This window comes from Drosophila rhopaloa, unplaced genomic scaffold (assembly GCF_018152115.1).
Source record: "Drosophila rhopaloa isolate 14029-0021.01 unplaced genomic scaffold, ASM1815211v1 contig_2, whole genome shotgun sequence".
In the NCBI taxonomy this organism is placed as follows: domain Eukaryota; kingdom Metazoa; phylum Arthropoda; class Insecta; order Diptera; family Drosophilidae; genus Drosophila; species Drosophila rhopaloa.
The window spans coordinates 2023305-2041725 of record NW_025335083.1 but is presented as its reverse complement, the minus strand read 5'-3'; the positions used below and the strand labels follow the sequence as shown (position 1 = coordinate 2041725).

At 36.3% G+C, this 18421-nt stretch overlaps 2 protein-coding genes across 3 annotated transcripts in view; one reads left to right on the top strand and one right to left on the bottom strand.

Moving 5' to 3' along the window:
• Nucleotides 1-18421, bottom strand: part of LOC108037631 (PAX-interacting protein 1) — an 81685-nt gene that overhangs the window by 50995 nt on the left and 12269 nt on the right. Inside the window, exon 2 of one of the 2 annotated variants that reach the window (XM_044460513.1) lies at nucleotides 13585-13676. The exons of the other annotated variant lie outside the window; for it this stretch is intronic. Within the exon in view, the coding sequence (XP_044316448.1) occupies nucleotides 13620-13676 (57 nt within the window). The 3' untranslated portion in view covers nucleotides 13585-13619. Of the gene's footprint in view, nucleotides 1-13584; nucleotides 13677-18421 lie in introns of those variants that run through there. 2 annotated transcript variants of the gene reach the window in all.
• LOC123037833 lies at nucleotides 1866-3503 on the top strand. Its single transcript, XM_044460515.1, has 2 exons — nucleotides 1866-3311; nucleotides 3389-3503. Exons 1-2 carry the CDS (start codon nucleotides 2247-2249, stop codon nucleotides 3395-3397), a joined length of 1074 nt encoding a protein of 357 aa, XP_044316450.1. The 5' UTR covers nucleotides 1866-2246; the 3' UTR covers nucleotides 3398-3503.

Genomic DNA, 18421 nt, shown 5'->3' with positions numbered 1-18421 from the left:
ATTCTTGATCAGCATCACCAGTAGAGTCGATATAGCCATGTCCGTCTGTCCGTCTGTCCGTCCGTCTGTCCGTCCGTCTGTCCGTCCGTCCGTTTCTACGCAAACTAGTCCTTCAGTTTAAAAGCTATCTGCTTGAAACTTTCCCAAAAGTTGTCTTTCTATTGCAGGTAGTATATAAGTCGGAACGAGCCGGATCAGGCCACTCTATCATATAGCTGCCATATAACTGAACGATCGGAAAAGCCATAACGTTGGTGTTTTTTAAGTTAGGAAGTTGGGATTTTCTATGAGTTTTATCTTTGGCCAATTAATCCTACCTACCGAATTTCATAAGGGTCGGACGACTATATCCTATAGCCGCCATATAACTGAACGATTGGAAATGCCATAACTTTTGTGTTTTTAAAGTTAGGAAGTTGGGACTTTTTATGAGTATTAAGAATACATCATATGAATAATTTTGAAGAATATAATTTACAGAATATTCTGCAAGGGTATATCAACTTCGGCTCCGTCCGAAGTTAGCTTTCCTTTCTTGTTCTTCTTATAATATGCTGATATTAAAATAAAACAAAATATTTTTAGATCCTGCTTATTAAATTTTAATTTTTGGACACATGCAGTTGATTTTATTTTTATACCCTTGCAGAGGGTATTATAATTTTGGTCAAAAGTGTGCAACGCAGTGAAGGAGACATCTCCGACCCTATAAAGTATATATATTCTTGATCAGGATCACCTCCTGAGTTGATATAGCCATGTCCGTCTGTCCGTCTGTCCGTCTGTCTGTCCGTCTGTCCGTCTGTCTGTTTCTACGCAAACTAGTCTCTCAGTTTTAAAGATATCGAATTGAAACTTTGCACACACCCTTCTTTCCTTTGCACGCAGTATATAAGTCGGAACGGCCGGGATCGGCCGACTATATCCTATAGCTGCCATATAACTGAACGATCGGAAATGCCATAACTTTGGTGTTTGTAAAGTTAGGAAGTTGGGATTTTCTATGGGTTTTGTATTTGCCTAATCAATCCGACATGCCGAATTTCATAAGGATCGGCCGACTATATCCTATAGCTTCCATATAACTGATTGATCGGAAATGCCATAACTTTGGTGTTTGTAAAGTTAGAATGTTGGGATTTTCTATGGGTTTTATATTTGGCTAATCAATCCGACATGCCGAATTTCATAAGGATCGGCCGACTATATCCTATAGCTGCCATATAACTGATTGATCGGAAATGCCATAACTTTGGTGTTTGTAAAGTTAGGAAGTCGGCATTTTCTATGGGTGTTATATTTGGCCAGCCAATCCGACCTACCAAATTTCATAAGGATCGGCCGATTATATCCTATAGCTGACATATAACTGAACGATTGGAAATGTCATACTTTGGTGTTTTTAAAGTTAGGAAGTTGGGATTTTTTATGAGTATTAAGAATGCATCATATGAATAATTTTGGAGAATATAATTTACAGAGTATTCTGCAAGGGTATATCAACTTCGGCTCCGCCCGAAGTTAGCTTTCCTTTCTTGTTACCTTGTAAAGTCAAACAACTTTTCCATTATTTTAAGGCACTAAAAAATTTTAGCTATAAAATTAATCATTATACCATTAAGATTATAGAGGCAAATGTGATAATTAAAAAAAAAGTGGCCAAATCGATAAAGTTTTAACAAAATAGTTAATTAAAACCCAAGTGTGCCAATAATTTTGTTCAGGCAAATTTGGTCCATTTTTTGGTTTTTTATTTTTAATAAATTATTTATAAAAGATAAATTAATGAAGTCACTTGTATTTAACATGAAATTAATGATTCTATCTAAAAATATTTTGTTTTATTTTAATATTGTAAGCAGTGTATGATGATGTGATTAACATGTCTATAGCTATTTCTAAGTTATATTAATTAAGTACCAACATCCACATTTATGTACCAATCCCGCTGTTCCGATTTGATATAGAATTAAGTAAAACTAATATTGAAAAAGGCTAAGGATAACGTGAATATCAGAGAACGGTCACTTTATGATAAAAGAGAGAAACAGAGAGACATTGTAAAAAGCACGCTAACATAAAATTAAAAATAAAGTGAAATAAAAAGAATTAAAACTACGATAACAACTTCAGAAGTGGGATAGACACCATTTAAACATCCGCCTACATAAACATTGTTGGCTATCCGAAGACGCACAAGTTTTTTTTTCCTATAATTGCGTTTTGGCGAGTGACTCCAAATTGGAATGGACAAGGCGAATATTGTAGAGTGGCTTCAAGCCAATGAAATCAGGTTTCCAGGAAGTGCAACTTTAAGACAACTGCGCAAGCTTGCATTGGATGCCGGTTGCCAGGATGCGGCTAATATCCCAGAAAGCCTATTGGAGGAAGAAGATGCCAAAATTGAGGTTGTAAGCCAGCGGAGCGCTAGCGAAGACATCGACGAATTAGAAGAAGAAGAAGCACTACTTGACGCCGCCATAAGGGTAGCTAAGAAGAAGAAGATACTGGCCGAATTAATGCGAAATGACAGCAAGACTACAGATGACATTCGTATGGTGAAACAGCTCATGATTCCGTTTTCTGCCACTGAAAATGAGGAAGCCTTTAAGTGGATTTTGGATTTTGAGAGAATCTGCAGAGATGTTAACGAGTGTAAAAATTTCCAATTACGCTGCGTACGAATGCTGATGAAACCGGGAACAGATGCCGACTTGTTCTTGCGTGTTGACCAATCGAATACTTATGACGCATTTAAAGAGAACTTTATAAAAACATTTGGTCGTGGTAGTTCAACTGCTGACATCGTATTGCTGTTAAAGGAGACCATTTTCAACCCGCTGAAAAACACTGTTATGGGATACATACTTCTTATGGAGGAAATTGCTATGCGTGCTAGCATCGAAGAAAAATTGACAGTTCAGCTTATAATTGATGGTTTTCGCGATCGTTCAGCCAATATCGCCCTATTGTACACAGCAACAACAATCGAAAAATTGAAGGAGTTGGCACGGAAGTATGAAAATCTAACAAAGAAGTCCCAACATTTTTCCCTCCGCTCAGAAAACACTAGAAAAGATCGGAACACAATCCGTTGCTACAATTGTTCTGCTTATGGGCATTACGCTTCGTCGTGCACTGCGCCGAAGCGCGAGAAGAATTCCTGCTTCCGCTGTGGATCGCTCCAGCACATGCTAAAGGATTGCCAACAGAAGCCAGCAAGTAACCCAAAAATGGTGGGAGCAGCCCACAACCAGCCGGTACGGGATGACGAAGAGGAGCCAAATATGTTTATTCCGATTATTAACCAGGTAGGAGTATATTTTTACACTGATTGTCAAATGAAGCCTAATGTAACCTTCCTTTCTGCCATGTTCGATACGGGTAGCGCCATTAATTTAATTCAACACGCTGCCATTCCTTATAAAAACATTAGCGATGTATTGTTTCCGACTGACTATTGTGGAGTTAATGGATTTAAGATTAAAACTTTCGGAAAAATATTTGTTAAGCTCGTTTTTCAAAACATAGAAGAAGAAATCTCATTTTTTGTTGTACCCAACAACTATGTTGCAACTAATGTTCTTTTAGGGCGTAAGTTTTTGGAAAAATTTGGAATAAAATTGATTTCTAAGTATAAAGTAAAAGAAATTATTGAATTGAATAGATTAGTGAATAGTGAACCATTGAATATTTTAGAGAATAGTGAACCATTGAATATTTTAGAGAATAGTGAACCATTGAATAGATTAGTGAACAGTGAAACATATCGAGACAGTGATCAATTGATAGACAGTAGAAGTTTTGAAGACTTATGTGAAGAAAGTGAAATTGATAGTGATAACAGCATACCAGAGATATATAGTATAGATGTATTTAAGGATGATGAAAGTTTTGACATTGACCCAAAGTTGAGTGATAGAGATCGGAGTGAGCTCAGTGAAATAATAAGATTGAATTATTTATGTTTATCTAAGAGGTTAAGACTAAAGTCAGAAGAACCTGTACGTTCTGTTCCAAGAAGACTTTCATATCAGGAAAAGAAAGAAGTAGATTTTAAAGTTGACGAATTATTGAAAAAAGGATTTATAAGAGAAAGCAATTCGCCCTATAGTTCTGCTATTGTACTTGTTAAGAAGAAATCTGGGGAAAAGCGCATGTGCGTAGATTATAGGCAACTTAATAAGATAACCATTCGTGATGGATACCCGCTTCCCCTTATAGATGACTGTTTAGAGCGTTTAGAAGGAAATCAATACTTCACACTTTTAGATTTGAAAAGTGGATACCACCAAGTGAAAGTAGCAGAAAGTTCAGTGCAATATACAGCTTTTGTAACACCTTCCGGACAGTATGAATACACAAGAATGCCTTTCGGACTCATGAATGCACCCGCGGTATTCATGAGATTTATTAATTTTATTCTGCAACCTTTGATCCGCGAAGGAAATGTAGTAGTTTACATAGACGATATTGCTATAGGTTCGAAGACATTGAATGAACATTTTAAGACGGTAGGAAGAGTATTAAGAATTTTAGCAGCATATCGATTGGAAATTAAAATAAATAAATGCCAGTTCGCTTACAAAAGTATTGAATTTTTAGGATACACACTCAGTGAAAAAGGGATAAGTCCGAATAACGAGCATACATCAACTATTAAACATCTTCCGATACCAAAAGATCGCCATGGAATGCAGAAATGTTTAGGACTATTTTCTTACTTTAGAAGATTTATTCCGGCGTACTCAAAAATAGCAAAGCCATTGCAGGAGCTCACAAAAGCAGGTGTTAAGTATGAACTCAATGAGGATTGTATCAATATTTTTGAATATCTTCGTGAGAAATTAATTTCATTCCCTATATTATCTTTGTACAATCCAAATCGAGAAACGGAATTGCATTGCGACGCAAGTAGCGAGGGATTTGGTGGAATCTTATTACAAAAACAGTATGATAACAAGTTCCATCCAATAGCTTATTTTTCACAGAGAATAACAATACTAGAGGCATTTATTGGCAATTGTTTGAATTGTATCATGTTTACAGTACCTACACATGCGAATAATCGAACCCTACATAATATACCCAAACGACCAATTCCTTTTGATACATTACATGTAGACCATTTTGGACCATTGCCCTCAGTTATATCGAAAAAGAAACATTTGTTAGTGATTATTGACGGATTTACCAAATTTGTTAAATTGTTTCCTGTAAATTCAACGAGTACGAAAGAAGTCAATACGTGTTTTTCGAAATATTTTCAATATTACAGTCGACCACGTAGAATTATAAGTGATAGGGGTACGTGTTTTACTTCATTAGAGTTTGCCAACTTTTTATTAGAAAATAATATTGAACACGTTAAAGTAGGAACTGCGTCACCTCAAGCGAACGGTCAGGTGGAAAGAGTACATAGAACAGTGAAAGCAATGTTAGCTAAGATAACTGAACCAATAAAGCACGAGGATTGGAGCAAACTACTGGTTAAGGCCGAATATGCCATTAATAATTCAGTGCATTCAACGACGAAGGAATTACCATCAGTATTATTATTTGGAGTTCAGCAGAGAGGGTGTAATATTGACGCATTGACAGAATATTTAGATGATAGAAATGATAGACCACAGTGCGATTTAGGAAATGTCCGTAAGAATTCTTCAGATAAAATAGAACAGTCTCAGAAAAGAAGCAAGGAATATTATCAGAAAAATCACAAAAGTCATGTAGAATTCGAAGAAGGCGATTTTGTTGTAATGAGAAACATTGACACCACAATTGGTACAAATAAAAAATTTGTACCGAAGTACAAAGGACCATACGTCGTTAAAAGAATTTTGCCAAACGATAGATATGTTATAGCTGATATTGAAAATTGTCAAATTAGTCAAATTCCCTATGATGGAATTGTAGAAGCATGTCGGTTACGAAAATGGGCAGATTGGCGTAATCAGTGTGAAATTAACTCCTAATAAATGTTAAGCCAACCTATATATATTTAAACAATTAATATCTAAATTATTAACCAAAATTTTACAACTTAACTTATTCTTTACAATTTATTTATATTTATATTTATTTTACTAAACGTAAGAACATTTTAATAATACTTATATAAACTAGAAACCCACGATCGAGGACGATCTAATTGTCAGGATGGCCGAGCTGTAAGCAGTGTATGATGATGTGATTAACATGTCTATAGCTATTTCTAAGTTATATTAATTAAGTACCAACATCCACATTTATGTACCAATCCCGCTGTTCCGATTTGATATAGAATTAAGTAAAACTAATATTGAAAAAGGCTAAGGATAACGTGAATATCAGAGAACGGTCACTTTATGATAAAAGAGAGAAACAGAGAGACATTGTAAAAAGCACGCTAACATAAAATTAAAAATAAAGTGAAATAAAAAGAATTAAAACTACGATAACAATATCAGTATATTATAAGAAGAAAAATAGCCTCAAATTTTAACATGCTTGTTGTGCCAATAATTAAGTTTGTCACTGTAAGTATATACGAACGGAAACTGAAAGGAATTGATATTATTAAGTTAATCCAATTATTTTAAAACAGAATTTAATTATTTAAATACATTTCTAAGGTCCTTTTGCAAACTGAATTGTCAAACATCGACGGCAAATAAAGAGAATTAAAGAATTATTGCCAATGGAAAGTCGATGCATCCTATAATCTACAACTACCAAAAACCAAGGCCCAGGAACCATTTCATTTTGTTGCCACTTTACAAAAAGAGTTAAATATTATGCATTTAAAGATAGGCGAAAAGAAATTCAGTTGGAAATAAAGTAAAACCAACTGAAAAGAAAAGCAGGCAACCAAACATTGACAATATACATAATTCTCCTGGGAAAAAGAGAGCTACGAAGTAGAGCCACATATATTGAAAAAATTAAGGGTAATAGATAAAGGGACTTTTATGATGACGCTTTCCATTTTGACGCTGATGATGATGAAAACTCGCACTGCAGTCAGATGCAGAAAAATGCACCAAACAAACACACGCACATTCTGCCACGTGAAAGAAATTGTTCTTGAAAAGGACTCATTGTGGCGATAAAAGGAAAAAGGAGGTTAAAATGCAATGCAAGACTAAAATTTCAAGCTGCATTTTAGACGAGAGGCAAGAAATGTGTGTGCTCAAGTGTTGGCAGGGCAGAAAAAAAGTATTAAAAAAGATGGTCGGAAATGACAAGAAACCCATCACTCGAGTGGCAATAAAGCTTGTTAGCGGGTTTCACTGACACCACAAACAATAATGAAAGCCCGGTCAATATCGCGTGTGCCGTATCTTTCAAGCCCGCGTTTTTGCAGCGTTTCGAGAATTTATTTAATTGGACTCAACTTTAAAGACTCCTTGTTTCGAGCCAACTGTGGTCACTATTTCTCCCTAATCACTAACTAAACAATTAATCAACCAAAAACTAAAGTTTCACCGAGGCTGGGGGGTGTTGGAAAATTCAACGCCCAAGTTAGTGACATTTTCAAATGCACGTCAACGCGATGGGTGTACAAAAACGTCAGCAAGCAACTTCATCGCCAGTTGATTAATGAGCTGTGATGCTAGGAGACTCACCAGTGGGAAATGGGGGGGAGGTGGAGTGGGAGGAAAATGGGGCAGGGGGAGGGGCAGGGACAGTGCAACAACACCTCATAACCGAAGCAGTAAGCTAAGCAGTTTTAAAAAGGGAAATGTCAGCTGAAGCATTTGTTACTGGTGACTGGGGAAATGAGCGGCTTGATTACGTGAGCTCAGCTGAGCTTGGAAATGACAGAAAATAGAAGGGAAAAAGGGCATCCAAAATATTTGCTAAAGGGAGATTGCAAAAGAAAAAGACCATCGAGTTCTACGAAGGCTTGTGTAAAATCTTAATTATTGTGGAACGTGAATTAAACTAAATAACATAACAAATTCTGACTTTCTGTAATGCCCTCCCTCTAAACAATTTACTTGCTTAACATTTTAGCCTAAGAACAGCATACTTCCTTTAGAAATGAGACCCACACAGACATAACTCACATATCAGATATCAGTCTTTAATGGCAGCCCAATCAAGTCAGGAAGTTTAGTTTAGATGGAATTTACCCACCATGTGTGCCACTGAATTACAAATTGAAATGTTACCCGAATACCAGAAAAGAAGAGCTGGGAAATATTTATCTTGGGCTAAAAATTGCATAAAATCAAGTTACAAGTCAACTCGCAATCACAACTGCAGTCGCAGTCACTGCATTAAAATCACCAGCGGAATAACAACATTTCATCTCGATTTTCCATTCCCTCTGCGAATACGATGATTTCAACTGAAATTAAATTTTGAAAGATATTTTCCAGCTGAATTTTTCCGCGTAGCTTTTCCCCTCGACCTCGGGCCACGCCTACTTCAGCCCACTTGGTGAACGCTTTTCGCACAATTCGCTGCAGTTGAACATTGAACATTTTCGAGAGGGTGTTCTATGTTATACAGATATTTCGCCACGGTTTTTGTGGCTGAATGAGATTAAAATGAAAACAAAAAATTGCGAAGGGCGAATGCTAAACTGCGGATATATTGCTTTCCCAAGTTTTTTACAAGTACGCATACTATTTGCAAATTGCGACAAATGGCAAATGCCCAGAAAGAGGTTTAAAAAAATTAAAATTCTTATATACTTACAATTTAACAAATCTCATTTGTACAGTGGCTATCCGCCAGAAACTGGCATTTTAAGTCCTGCTTTAAATGTCCTTTACATCAAGAAAATGTTTTATAACGTCCTAATTAACACTTAATTAACTTATTACTTCTAAAGTAATAGAGTGATTTCTTCATTCCAAATCCCAAATCTCTAATCTCTAACTAACACAGATTTCCTTTAAAAATAACGATATTTTTCGGTCTCTAGTTTAATTGATTAGTTATAAGTTATTTGCAAAATTGTAATCTCAACGGCTAAGTTTTCCGAAATTTAAAACGTCAAAATTGTGTTAAAAGAGAAACAACAACATTTTCAAAACATTGTCATCAATAATGTAATAACTTATTACCTTACATTTTAGCGTGATAAGCATTTAAATATGTAAATTTTTAAAATATATGTGACGATGTTTTTTTCGAATAATCGTAATACAAAAGTTTTCCATCCTAAACTGTTTTATTTAATAATAATATTTTATTAATTATTAAGTTACTCGCTGCAAATTTGGCCCAAAAAATTAAACAATTTGGACAACGGCCACAAAGGCTCCAATTCCCTAAATTTAAACTTAACGTGGATATTTGCTAACATGTTGAGATTGATTAAGTGAATTTCTAAGCTACCATCAATCGACGATTAACATTATTCGCAGGCAACACATGTGAAGGCTAATTTGAGCCACTGTTAAGAGATTTGGCCAGCATTGTTCAGGAAATTAATTAAGGCAAACCGAAAAGCTAGTCAAGCACACGCATTTGGACGCGGGGAAATAGCACACAGTGAATGGAGAGGTACGGAAATCCCACTCTTTGGACCCGAAAAGCGAGCACAGCTGCATACTAATAAGCTGCCATGGGGACTCGTGTGTGTGGGCTTCACCTGCTGCTCCCTTCTTTTCCCAGCCTACTGATCCTTCGGTCGGACACGTGCCACGCCCACAATTCAGGGCTGGGAAAGGCTGTCAAGCGGACTTCGGTACGAGCATTATGACGGCATTTACACATCAGCTTCGGCCTCCGCTGGGTCAGCATTCGAGGATTAGGAGGAGCACCAAGGTCCACGTACTCAAGACTCGAGCTTTTAAGCTGCAGAAAAGCCCTTTATGTTCGTACATCCACGGCTAGACATTTCTCTTAGAGGATAGATCAATTAATTTAAGGAATTTAGTTACTTGTTCAAATATATCTATATATTTATATATTTAAATATATATTTGGGCGAAAGGTAAAATTACAGTTTATTATTATAATGGTAGTATTTCGGAGGCCATAGCTATAATGCCTTTAATGCATATTGTAAGTAACACATTTCACTTTTTAAATATTTTTAGAAATAATTTGAATTCCCAATTAATCTTAATACAATCTCTAAGCTAATCAAATCAATATAAAAAGATCAATTTCTAAAAATTAAATCTCGTCCAACCCAGTAAACAAAACAATTAAGGAATTCAATTTGCCGACACGTATGTTAGGAAAAACCTTTGTGTCCTTATTTCCCGCATTGCTCAAACTCACTAGATCAACTGAATTGACCCCACTCTTACTAGACATTCCTGTGGAAGCTTTAAAATGTTTGTCCCGGCTATGCAAATAAATCCAAGTCGTAGCCAAAAACTCAATTTCGGGCAGCTAGTTCAGCAGCTGCCTCTCCAACGTGGAACCCCCTTCTCACGTTCTAAGCCCTTTTTTGGGCACGAACATATGGCGACAAACAGCGGGCACCGTTTTCTATTTGTGCCTGCAAGCACGCAGAGAAAGGCGAACAGGACGCCAAGGACAAAGGACGAGAGCCGAAGGACGAAGCTGCTGAGCATGCGGGTGCATTTCGTGAATGTATGACAGCGCTGAATTGCGCTGGGGCAAAACAAAATATTTTTAAAAGCAAGACGAAAGTAGACATACACTTGAACTGAATTGAATAGCATTTTTTTTAAAACTGTAAAACTATTATATTACAACTATTATATTTAACAATAGATACTTCGGAAAGCAAGTTTATTTATAAATATTATTTGAAAATATTTTACTTAAAATAAAAAAAATAAAGAAAACATCCTGAATTCCTTGATCTTAAATATTTATATTACCTTTATTTATAAGTCAAGCTTTCTAACGGTATATAACATTTTTGATTTTATAAGCAAATGACCAAATGGCATTTTTAAAATAAAGTAAATTCATTGCTTTTTGACCTTATATTTAACAAAAAGGAATCGATTTTCGGCAAGCTAAACTTTATATACCCTTGCAGCTTTAAAAAAATTTGGTTTCCTATAAAACGAATAATCTTCGATTTGTTTAGAAACAATGAAGCTAGGTCGACTTTCAAATACATTTTTATGGATATAATATAATATAATTATATTTCGATAAGCCGGTCGAAAGGTATTAGTATACTAAGACTTGCATACTAAGACTTTAAGAAAATCAATTGGCTTAGTAGAAATATCGGTGAAAGTGTAAAAATAGTTTTAAAAATTTGATCGCTGTTCTTATTCCATTTATTTTTTATATACAAAAATGTAATCCATAAATGTCATAAAGGGACAACTCCTGGTCATTGTTTTGAGGAACTTTAACAGTAGTTAGAACCAAAACTTATGATATCAGACAGAAACACCTCTTAACGAGGAATGAAAAAATGAAAAAATATCTAAACAAGTTTAAGCAGTCTAATCCCCATTGTAGCCTAAGCAGAAATTCATCAAACTTTATATTCCGCTGGCAACAAAATTCGAAATATATACTTCCTTTTGTCCAGTATCCATCAGAACTCAATCCCCTTGATAAAGTCATCATACCCTTGTCCGACAAGGCCACACAAAATAACGCCCACTACGTGAGAAAGCTGCGATTCTGAATTTCTAAGAGTTTGGGAGTGAAAATTCTACGAAAAAATAGAACGAATTTTCCACCTAGAAAATCTCACCCCCAATTTTTTTTGGCTGGTGGTGCCCTGAAATTCGTTTTTCTGCACGCTGCACACGCTTTTCTGCATTGGGATAGGTCCCGGAATCAGGAAAGGGATGGCAGTTCGGAGTTTTCCCAGTTTTTGGCTGGCTTGTCTGTTTGCACGCTCTAAATGGATTTCGCTTGTCCTGTTCTCCAATTTCGTCCGTGGTTTATTTTTCTGCGACGCGGAAATGGGAAATGTGTTCATTTGCATGTGCCACATGTGTCCTAAAGCTGTGTTCGCAAAAAATGCAATAAAACGCTCGCCAAACTGGTGTTAATTAGCAAATTCAATTGTCAAATTAATGCAAATAAATTGAATTCTTTTAACGACACAGCTGTCAATGAAGAAACGCCCAATAAACCAGAATCACCTAAAGTACGACCTGTCACGTCCTATAACAATATATATATATTTGATTGAAGATGCCTGAACACGGACAGAAGCCAACGAGGTGGCCAACAAGTACAGATGGTACTCTGTAAAATAAAGGTGATACATTCCTTATTAATGTGGAAGGAACTAAATTTATATACCCCTGCAATTCCTAGATATATAAATTTAGATAATGTTCCTGAAATAGTCGAGGCATAGAAATGCGAATAGTAGTTATTAAAAACAATGAGCGTTCTAATTAACTATTTTCTATTTACAGAATAATTAAATTTTGGGAACATAAGCTTTAAAATCAAATGGGTAAAGTTTGATTAAGAATTTAAACAATGCCCTGATTAATAATCAGCCAAAATATTGCTGAATTACATGATAATGAAAAAATCAAAAGCTTTACCTAGAAGCATTTTTTACAGTGTGGAGAGGCGGAGAGCGAAAACCGGAAATCGTACGGATATTTCTGGTCTGGTCAAATTTCTGGTCAGTCGCATAGTGTTGGCAGAATTTGCGGTCACTTGATAGATAGTATATGTACATTGGTTCTGCCTTTTGCCACCCGCCACAAAAGGGTCTGAAATGAACGATGGCCAGTATAGGGTTAAGTGGGCGAGCGAGGAAGGGGCGAAAATGTCCGCAAGTTCGTCAACATGGGCAAATATTTGCAGATATCCAAACGATGTCGCACGTCGCTTGCTGTTGCTGTTGTTGTTGCCACTGCTGCTGTGGATGTTGATTGTTGGTCAAGTGACCAAAAGCCAACAATTGGTCACGATCACTTTGCCTTTATTGTTTTCGTTACTATTGCCCAGTTCCTCCTGCTTTTATTGGTTTCTCCCGGGCGCTGTCTCTCCTTTGTTTTCGCACTTGCGGCAGTTCGTGTTGCTGATTTGACGTGACTAATGGGTCGTTAGGCATATGTCCACTCAGCTGGAGAGGCAAACAGGTGGACAGGGCGGGAAGTGGGGGTGGGGGGACGGAAAAAGACTAACGCGGACTGAATTTTCCCCTTGTCCGCTTCTTAACAAGTTACAAATTGCGTAGCTCGCTTCGCTGCCTGTTCGCATGGCAAATGGCAATGGTGCAGAACTCAAGTTGATTACAATGCAAGCCTTCACCGAGATCAAGGATGTAGGACTTGGATCCATTAAAGTGCAACCCTTACATATAATGCGAAAATTTAACGAAAATTAGCACACAATACTAATAGATTTTAACCAAATATTCTCAGGAATATTCAATCTATTAATAGGAAAGGAAAAGGAAAAACATTTACTCACTAAAATATTTCCCTCAATCGCTATGATTTAGTCTCAAAAGTTAAATTATAGCTTAAAATAATATTTCTTATTTTAAATTCCAAGGCAGAACAGCAAAAATAGCTATTATTTTAATTTTATAGACAAAATGGGTACTAAAAACAATACATATTTTATTGTCTGAGCTGACCGAGTTTAATTCATAGATATATTGCCTGAATTCGCTTGAATGCTTGCCAAATTAGGAAGCAATCCGATAACTATCTGGGAATTTGAATGGTCTCTTTGGCTTACCATATCCACCTTCAAATCATTGGGCATTCCCCAAAATCAATCTCGAAAATGTCACTGCCAGAACTCACCTGCAAAGAGATGCAAAAAATGCGATAAGAATTAGTCAAATATTTGGCATAAATCACCGACAAACACTCGGTGGAACAAACAAACAAATCGCAACAGCATTCCGATCGAGGGAGACATAATCAACAGCCATATCCATCACCATTAGCATCACCTTTGTCATTTCCATGCCCCGGCCGAGATTAGCTACGAAAATTTGGCATCTGTCTGTGGCTTTTCTTTATCTATTTTTTATTTGCATATGACATCATCAAAGTGGCAACGGCAGCCAAAGATTTGCGCAAAGCAAACAAACGCCCGACCGGAATGCAAAGCCCACAAAAGCGGAGCCAGAGCGAAAATCTTGTACCAGCCACCGCCTGTCAAATGATTTGCAACTTTGTGCAAATTCGCTTGCCAGTCGACCCCCGCCCTCTGCTATTTTCCCCGGCCTTCGGCAATTATTAGTTGGCAACCGCCGTCTGTCTGGCAACCGCGAAGCACACTCGAGCCACGTAGAGCAGGGATTTTAACTAGAAGACGAAGACGAAGACCGACACTACGGACTTGCGACCAGAGACCACGGAGTGCAGACTGCCAGGCAGTTGCAACTTGCGACTTGCCCGCGGTGGACACGAAAACCACGACCCAACACAAAAAAAAGTAAAAAACTAGCCTCGAATTTGGAGATTTAAATACCCTGTTAGACATACAAAATACACAATATATTTTAGAAACCTCTAAAAAACTCTTTGAAGTTCTACATAATCTGCAAATAAAATAAAAATTTATGCCAAACATGAGAAATCCAAATTGAAAAAGCACTTCACCAGCCTGAAGAACCCTCTGTTAGAGTATTGAAAAAATGATTTTGATGACTCCGAGATTTGTTTGCCATCGACTCTAGAATCCATTTACCCGCCTCCCGCTGCACAGCACCCATTTCTGGTTGATTTGCTGGCGATTTGGACGTTGATGAAGTGATTAACCAAGCCAGTCAGCAGGCATTTGGCTTTTTGATAGCGTTTAGTTTATGAGCTGACCTCGAGGGGCTTGGCTCAATGTTCCAGCTATCTGCGATTTGCAGTCGATGAAGCGTACTCCGTTGAGCAGCAGGTGCAGAGCACCACCGGTGGGATGGTCGATGGAAGGGGGGAGAAGTGGTCAGGATGGCCAGCGAAGGTAGCTGGTTAGATACGGATGCAGTATGCAAATTGGGTAGTTTGAATGACTGATGAAAGACCCATTAATTCATGGACAGCAGTTCTAGCAGTCCACTGCGTGTCCTCACATTGAAGCTCATGATTTAGGTTGCGTTACTCAAATAACTAAGATAAGGTCCCAAATTAATTCTTTTACAAGCATGTAATTTATAAGGTTCAAACACATTCAAACACTTGTTATTTATAAAAAAATTAAAAATATTAAATTTTTACAAAATACTTAAATACAAATATATATATTCAAACATTTTAGTAGTTACGCAACATGATTTATGAATCACTAAAACAAACAAATCTTAATTATATTTCTTATCTTGCACAATATATACCTCAATCTAAATTCACTTCCCACTCCATTATTTAATTATTTTTAGACCCCATGATAACCTTGACTTTGTTCCGTTGATTTGCCTTCTCCGCCAGAAATAAATGTTTGGAAACTTAAAATTAAATCAAAGGCAATACATTTTAAATGGGATTAGCATGGGATAGCTGTTAAAAATACTCAAATGTTCTGCTTTACGGTATTGTAAAGCTTTAAAGCCTTTTTGAGTACCGCAACAAATCGAGTTTTTTGGGTTTTTTTATTGAAAGCGAAAGTGTTAAAGTGTTAAAGTGTTTGTCAGTTAGAGCCCCGCCCGTCTGTTAAGGCGAGTATAAGCCCTGGTAAATATATAAAACACCTTTTGAGTGAATTGAAATTAATGTTTGTGAGTCTCGCTTGAAGACTTCAAGAGTGCTTTGTTCCCAATCGGAGTCCAATAAAATGGAAATAAAATTGTGTAATAAAAGGAAATCGTTTATAAATGCTGAAAATGAAATATTGATGAAACGCACTAAAGCACTGTCCGCATGTCAAGCAAACAAGCTGAAGAAACTGAAGAAACTGAAGAAACCGACACCGAATCTCGTTTCTCATGCATAATGCAAACGGAGTGCAACTGGAGACATTGGAAATTTCTAACATTTAACGAAGACGAAAAGAGAGAAAAAAATTAATCATATAGGGGACATCAGGGGTCTGCTACTGGGCTTTTCAAAATGCCAATCGAATCAATTTAGATTTATTGTTGCTGGCCTGGCATTGGCATTCAATTTGCCGTCTTCCCTGTCTTTCAACATTTCGAATGTCATAAATTGTGACGCACCTGCAAAAAAGATTTACGTGGTGTCAAGCGCACACAAAGGTTTAATGTCCAGCCACAAGTTGTGATTCCAACACCGATCTATAAAATTCCAAGATCAACCAGAAATTAAGTTATAATCATTATCATTGTTGACCGCGGACATTAATTAAATGCAGATTTTTGTCAACCCGCCAAATGCCAGAAAGAGAGACCCCCCATTTCGAATTTAAAGCCGCATTATTTAATATGCCATATTCAATAAGCGACTCTGAGTGCAGTGGATTCCACTCTTGACATGGCCAAAAATTATGCTTATTGATTTAGCTGTCAAAAAGTGCATGTCAATGTTTTGGGTTTCTTTTGGGAATTTTGGTTTTTTATGTGCCACTCGCTGGCACACAGACAACTTTTGTAATAGCAAAAGAGTCGAGATCAACAGTGGTCTCGAATGCGCTTGAATACAATACTGGGATATTAGTCACTGTACAAATTTTGTCATCAATTTAAAGTGACAGCTTAACTGAATTTTAGGCCTTTTAGGTCTTTAATAAAAAGGAATTTTTTTTTTATTTAATTAAAGGTGTACTTTTATACTTTATAATTTGGGCAATATGGTCTCAAATGCGCTTGAATACAATACTGGGATATTAGTCACTGTACAAATTAGTCATCAATTTAAAGAGACAGCTTAACTGAATTTTGGCACTGTACTGAAGCAGATCATTTATATACCCTAACCATCCAACAAGAACGAAATGGTTGAGTATCCTAGGCCTTTCAGGTCTTTAATAAAAAGGTAGTCTTTTTTATTTAATTAATCGAGTACTTTTATAGTTTATAATTTATACAATATTATTTAATGCCTATTTATTGTTCTAGGTTAAATTTTGTTTTATCTCCGTGTATTTTGTATGCATTTTATTTGTGTATTAGCGAACTTGCCTATTATTCATACTTAGGCTATTATAATAAAAATCTAAAATATGATCCGTGGTTTTTATATTTAAAATCTTTTTGTTATTTCAATTTCATTAGCAAATATGATCTCTAGGGTGGTTTCAAGGAAACAAAAAATTTACCACCTTTCATTTTCAAATATTAATAGATGGGTTTCAAATACGAAATGCCGTGTATTAATATTCAAGATCTGAGCTGCATTGCCTATAGGCAGTCTATAGACAAAAGCTCTGGCTCAACTCAATAAATTTTGAACAGTATGTATAAGTGATAAAGTTTAAATGCGGAAAAGCGCCACATTTTGGACATCCATTAAATCGATAATTTCAAACTTTACATGCATAACGTCGCAAGATGATCAGCGAATATGTTTCTTTCAATTCAAAACTACAGCTAGAAAAATAGCATAACAAATCAAAGGGAACGTTTACCATTAGCTGGTAAAAAGTTACTCACAACTTGGTTTTGTTAAAGAATACCCCAACGGATGCATTTAATCTCCCAACAATGTATTAAATTGAGGTGTTGGAAATTATTCAAAAATATCTTATCTACCTTATCTAACGATCAAACAAAAATAAAAGGTTAAAATAAATATTTATGGATTTTGTTTGTACCAGGAAACCTTGAGAGTCTGTATAAGCTTTTTGCCAAGTGCATTTCAATCGATTTGAAATAGAAAACATTCTAATTACTTTCTTACTTATTGGAGAAAAATAGTAAAAATTAAAATTTTTTTTGATCCATTCCACTGTGCATTCAACGATGGTGACACTTGTCAGTGACACACACACACACACACCTTAAGCACCTTTTGGTGGGAGTGTTTTCGTTGGCCGGAGTTTTTCTGTTGCCTTGGCTCTGTAATCGCGGCTCTTATACTTTATACATGTGTGTAATGGGCTTGCAATTTGAAGCGAATTTTTGACACACATAACATACATATACCAGGCACAGCCGCACACAGATACTAACACACACTCTCACACGGATGAAGGGACCCCAGAGTGGCATGACTGACTCAAAAGATTTATGTTAAATTTTTAATGACCAGCCGGCCAATGCATCAACATCAATATATACTTTGAATAAAGACATTTGCCCTTTGACCTTTTCTGGCTCAGTTTACGAGTGTGTGTGCGTGGGAGAGATTACATCGAGCACCTGAACTATTTACACCAGGTACAATACAGCACAGCAGTTGACTGCGAGGAGGTTTCAAAACATCAAAAACCCAACTTTATTTCCTTTTTAGAGTCATCTTTGATTTTTTTTTTTTTGATTTATAAATCAGCCTTTGCTTGACGAATTAGAATGCACAAATGGGTTTCAGATACGTTTATATATGTACAAAAGACAGTAAAACTTCTAAAGGTGACAAAATCTTTTGATACACAATAACATGGCTTACAGTTTTGATTAAACGGATTTTAAATATGTCCGAATTCGGTAAATCGTACC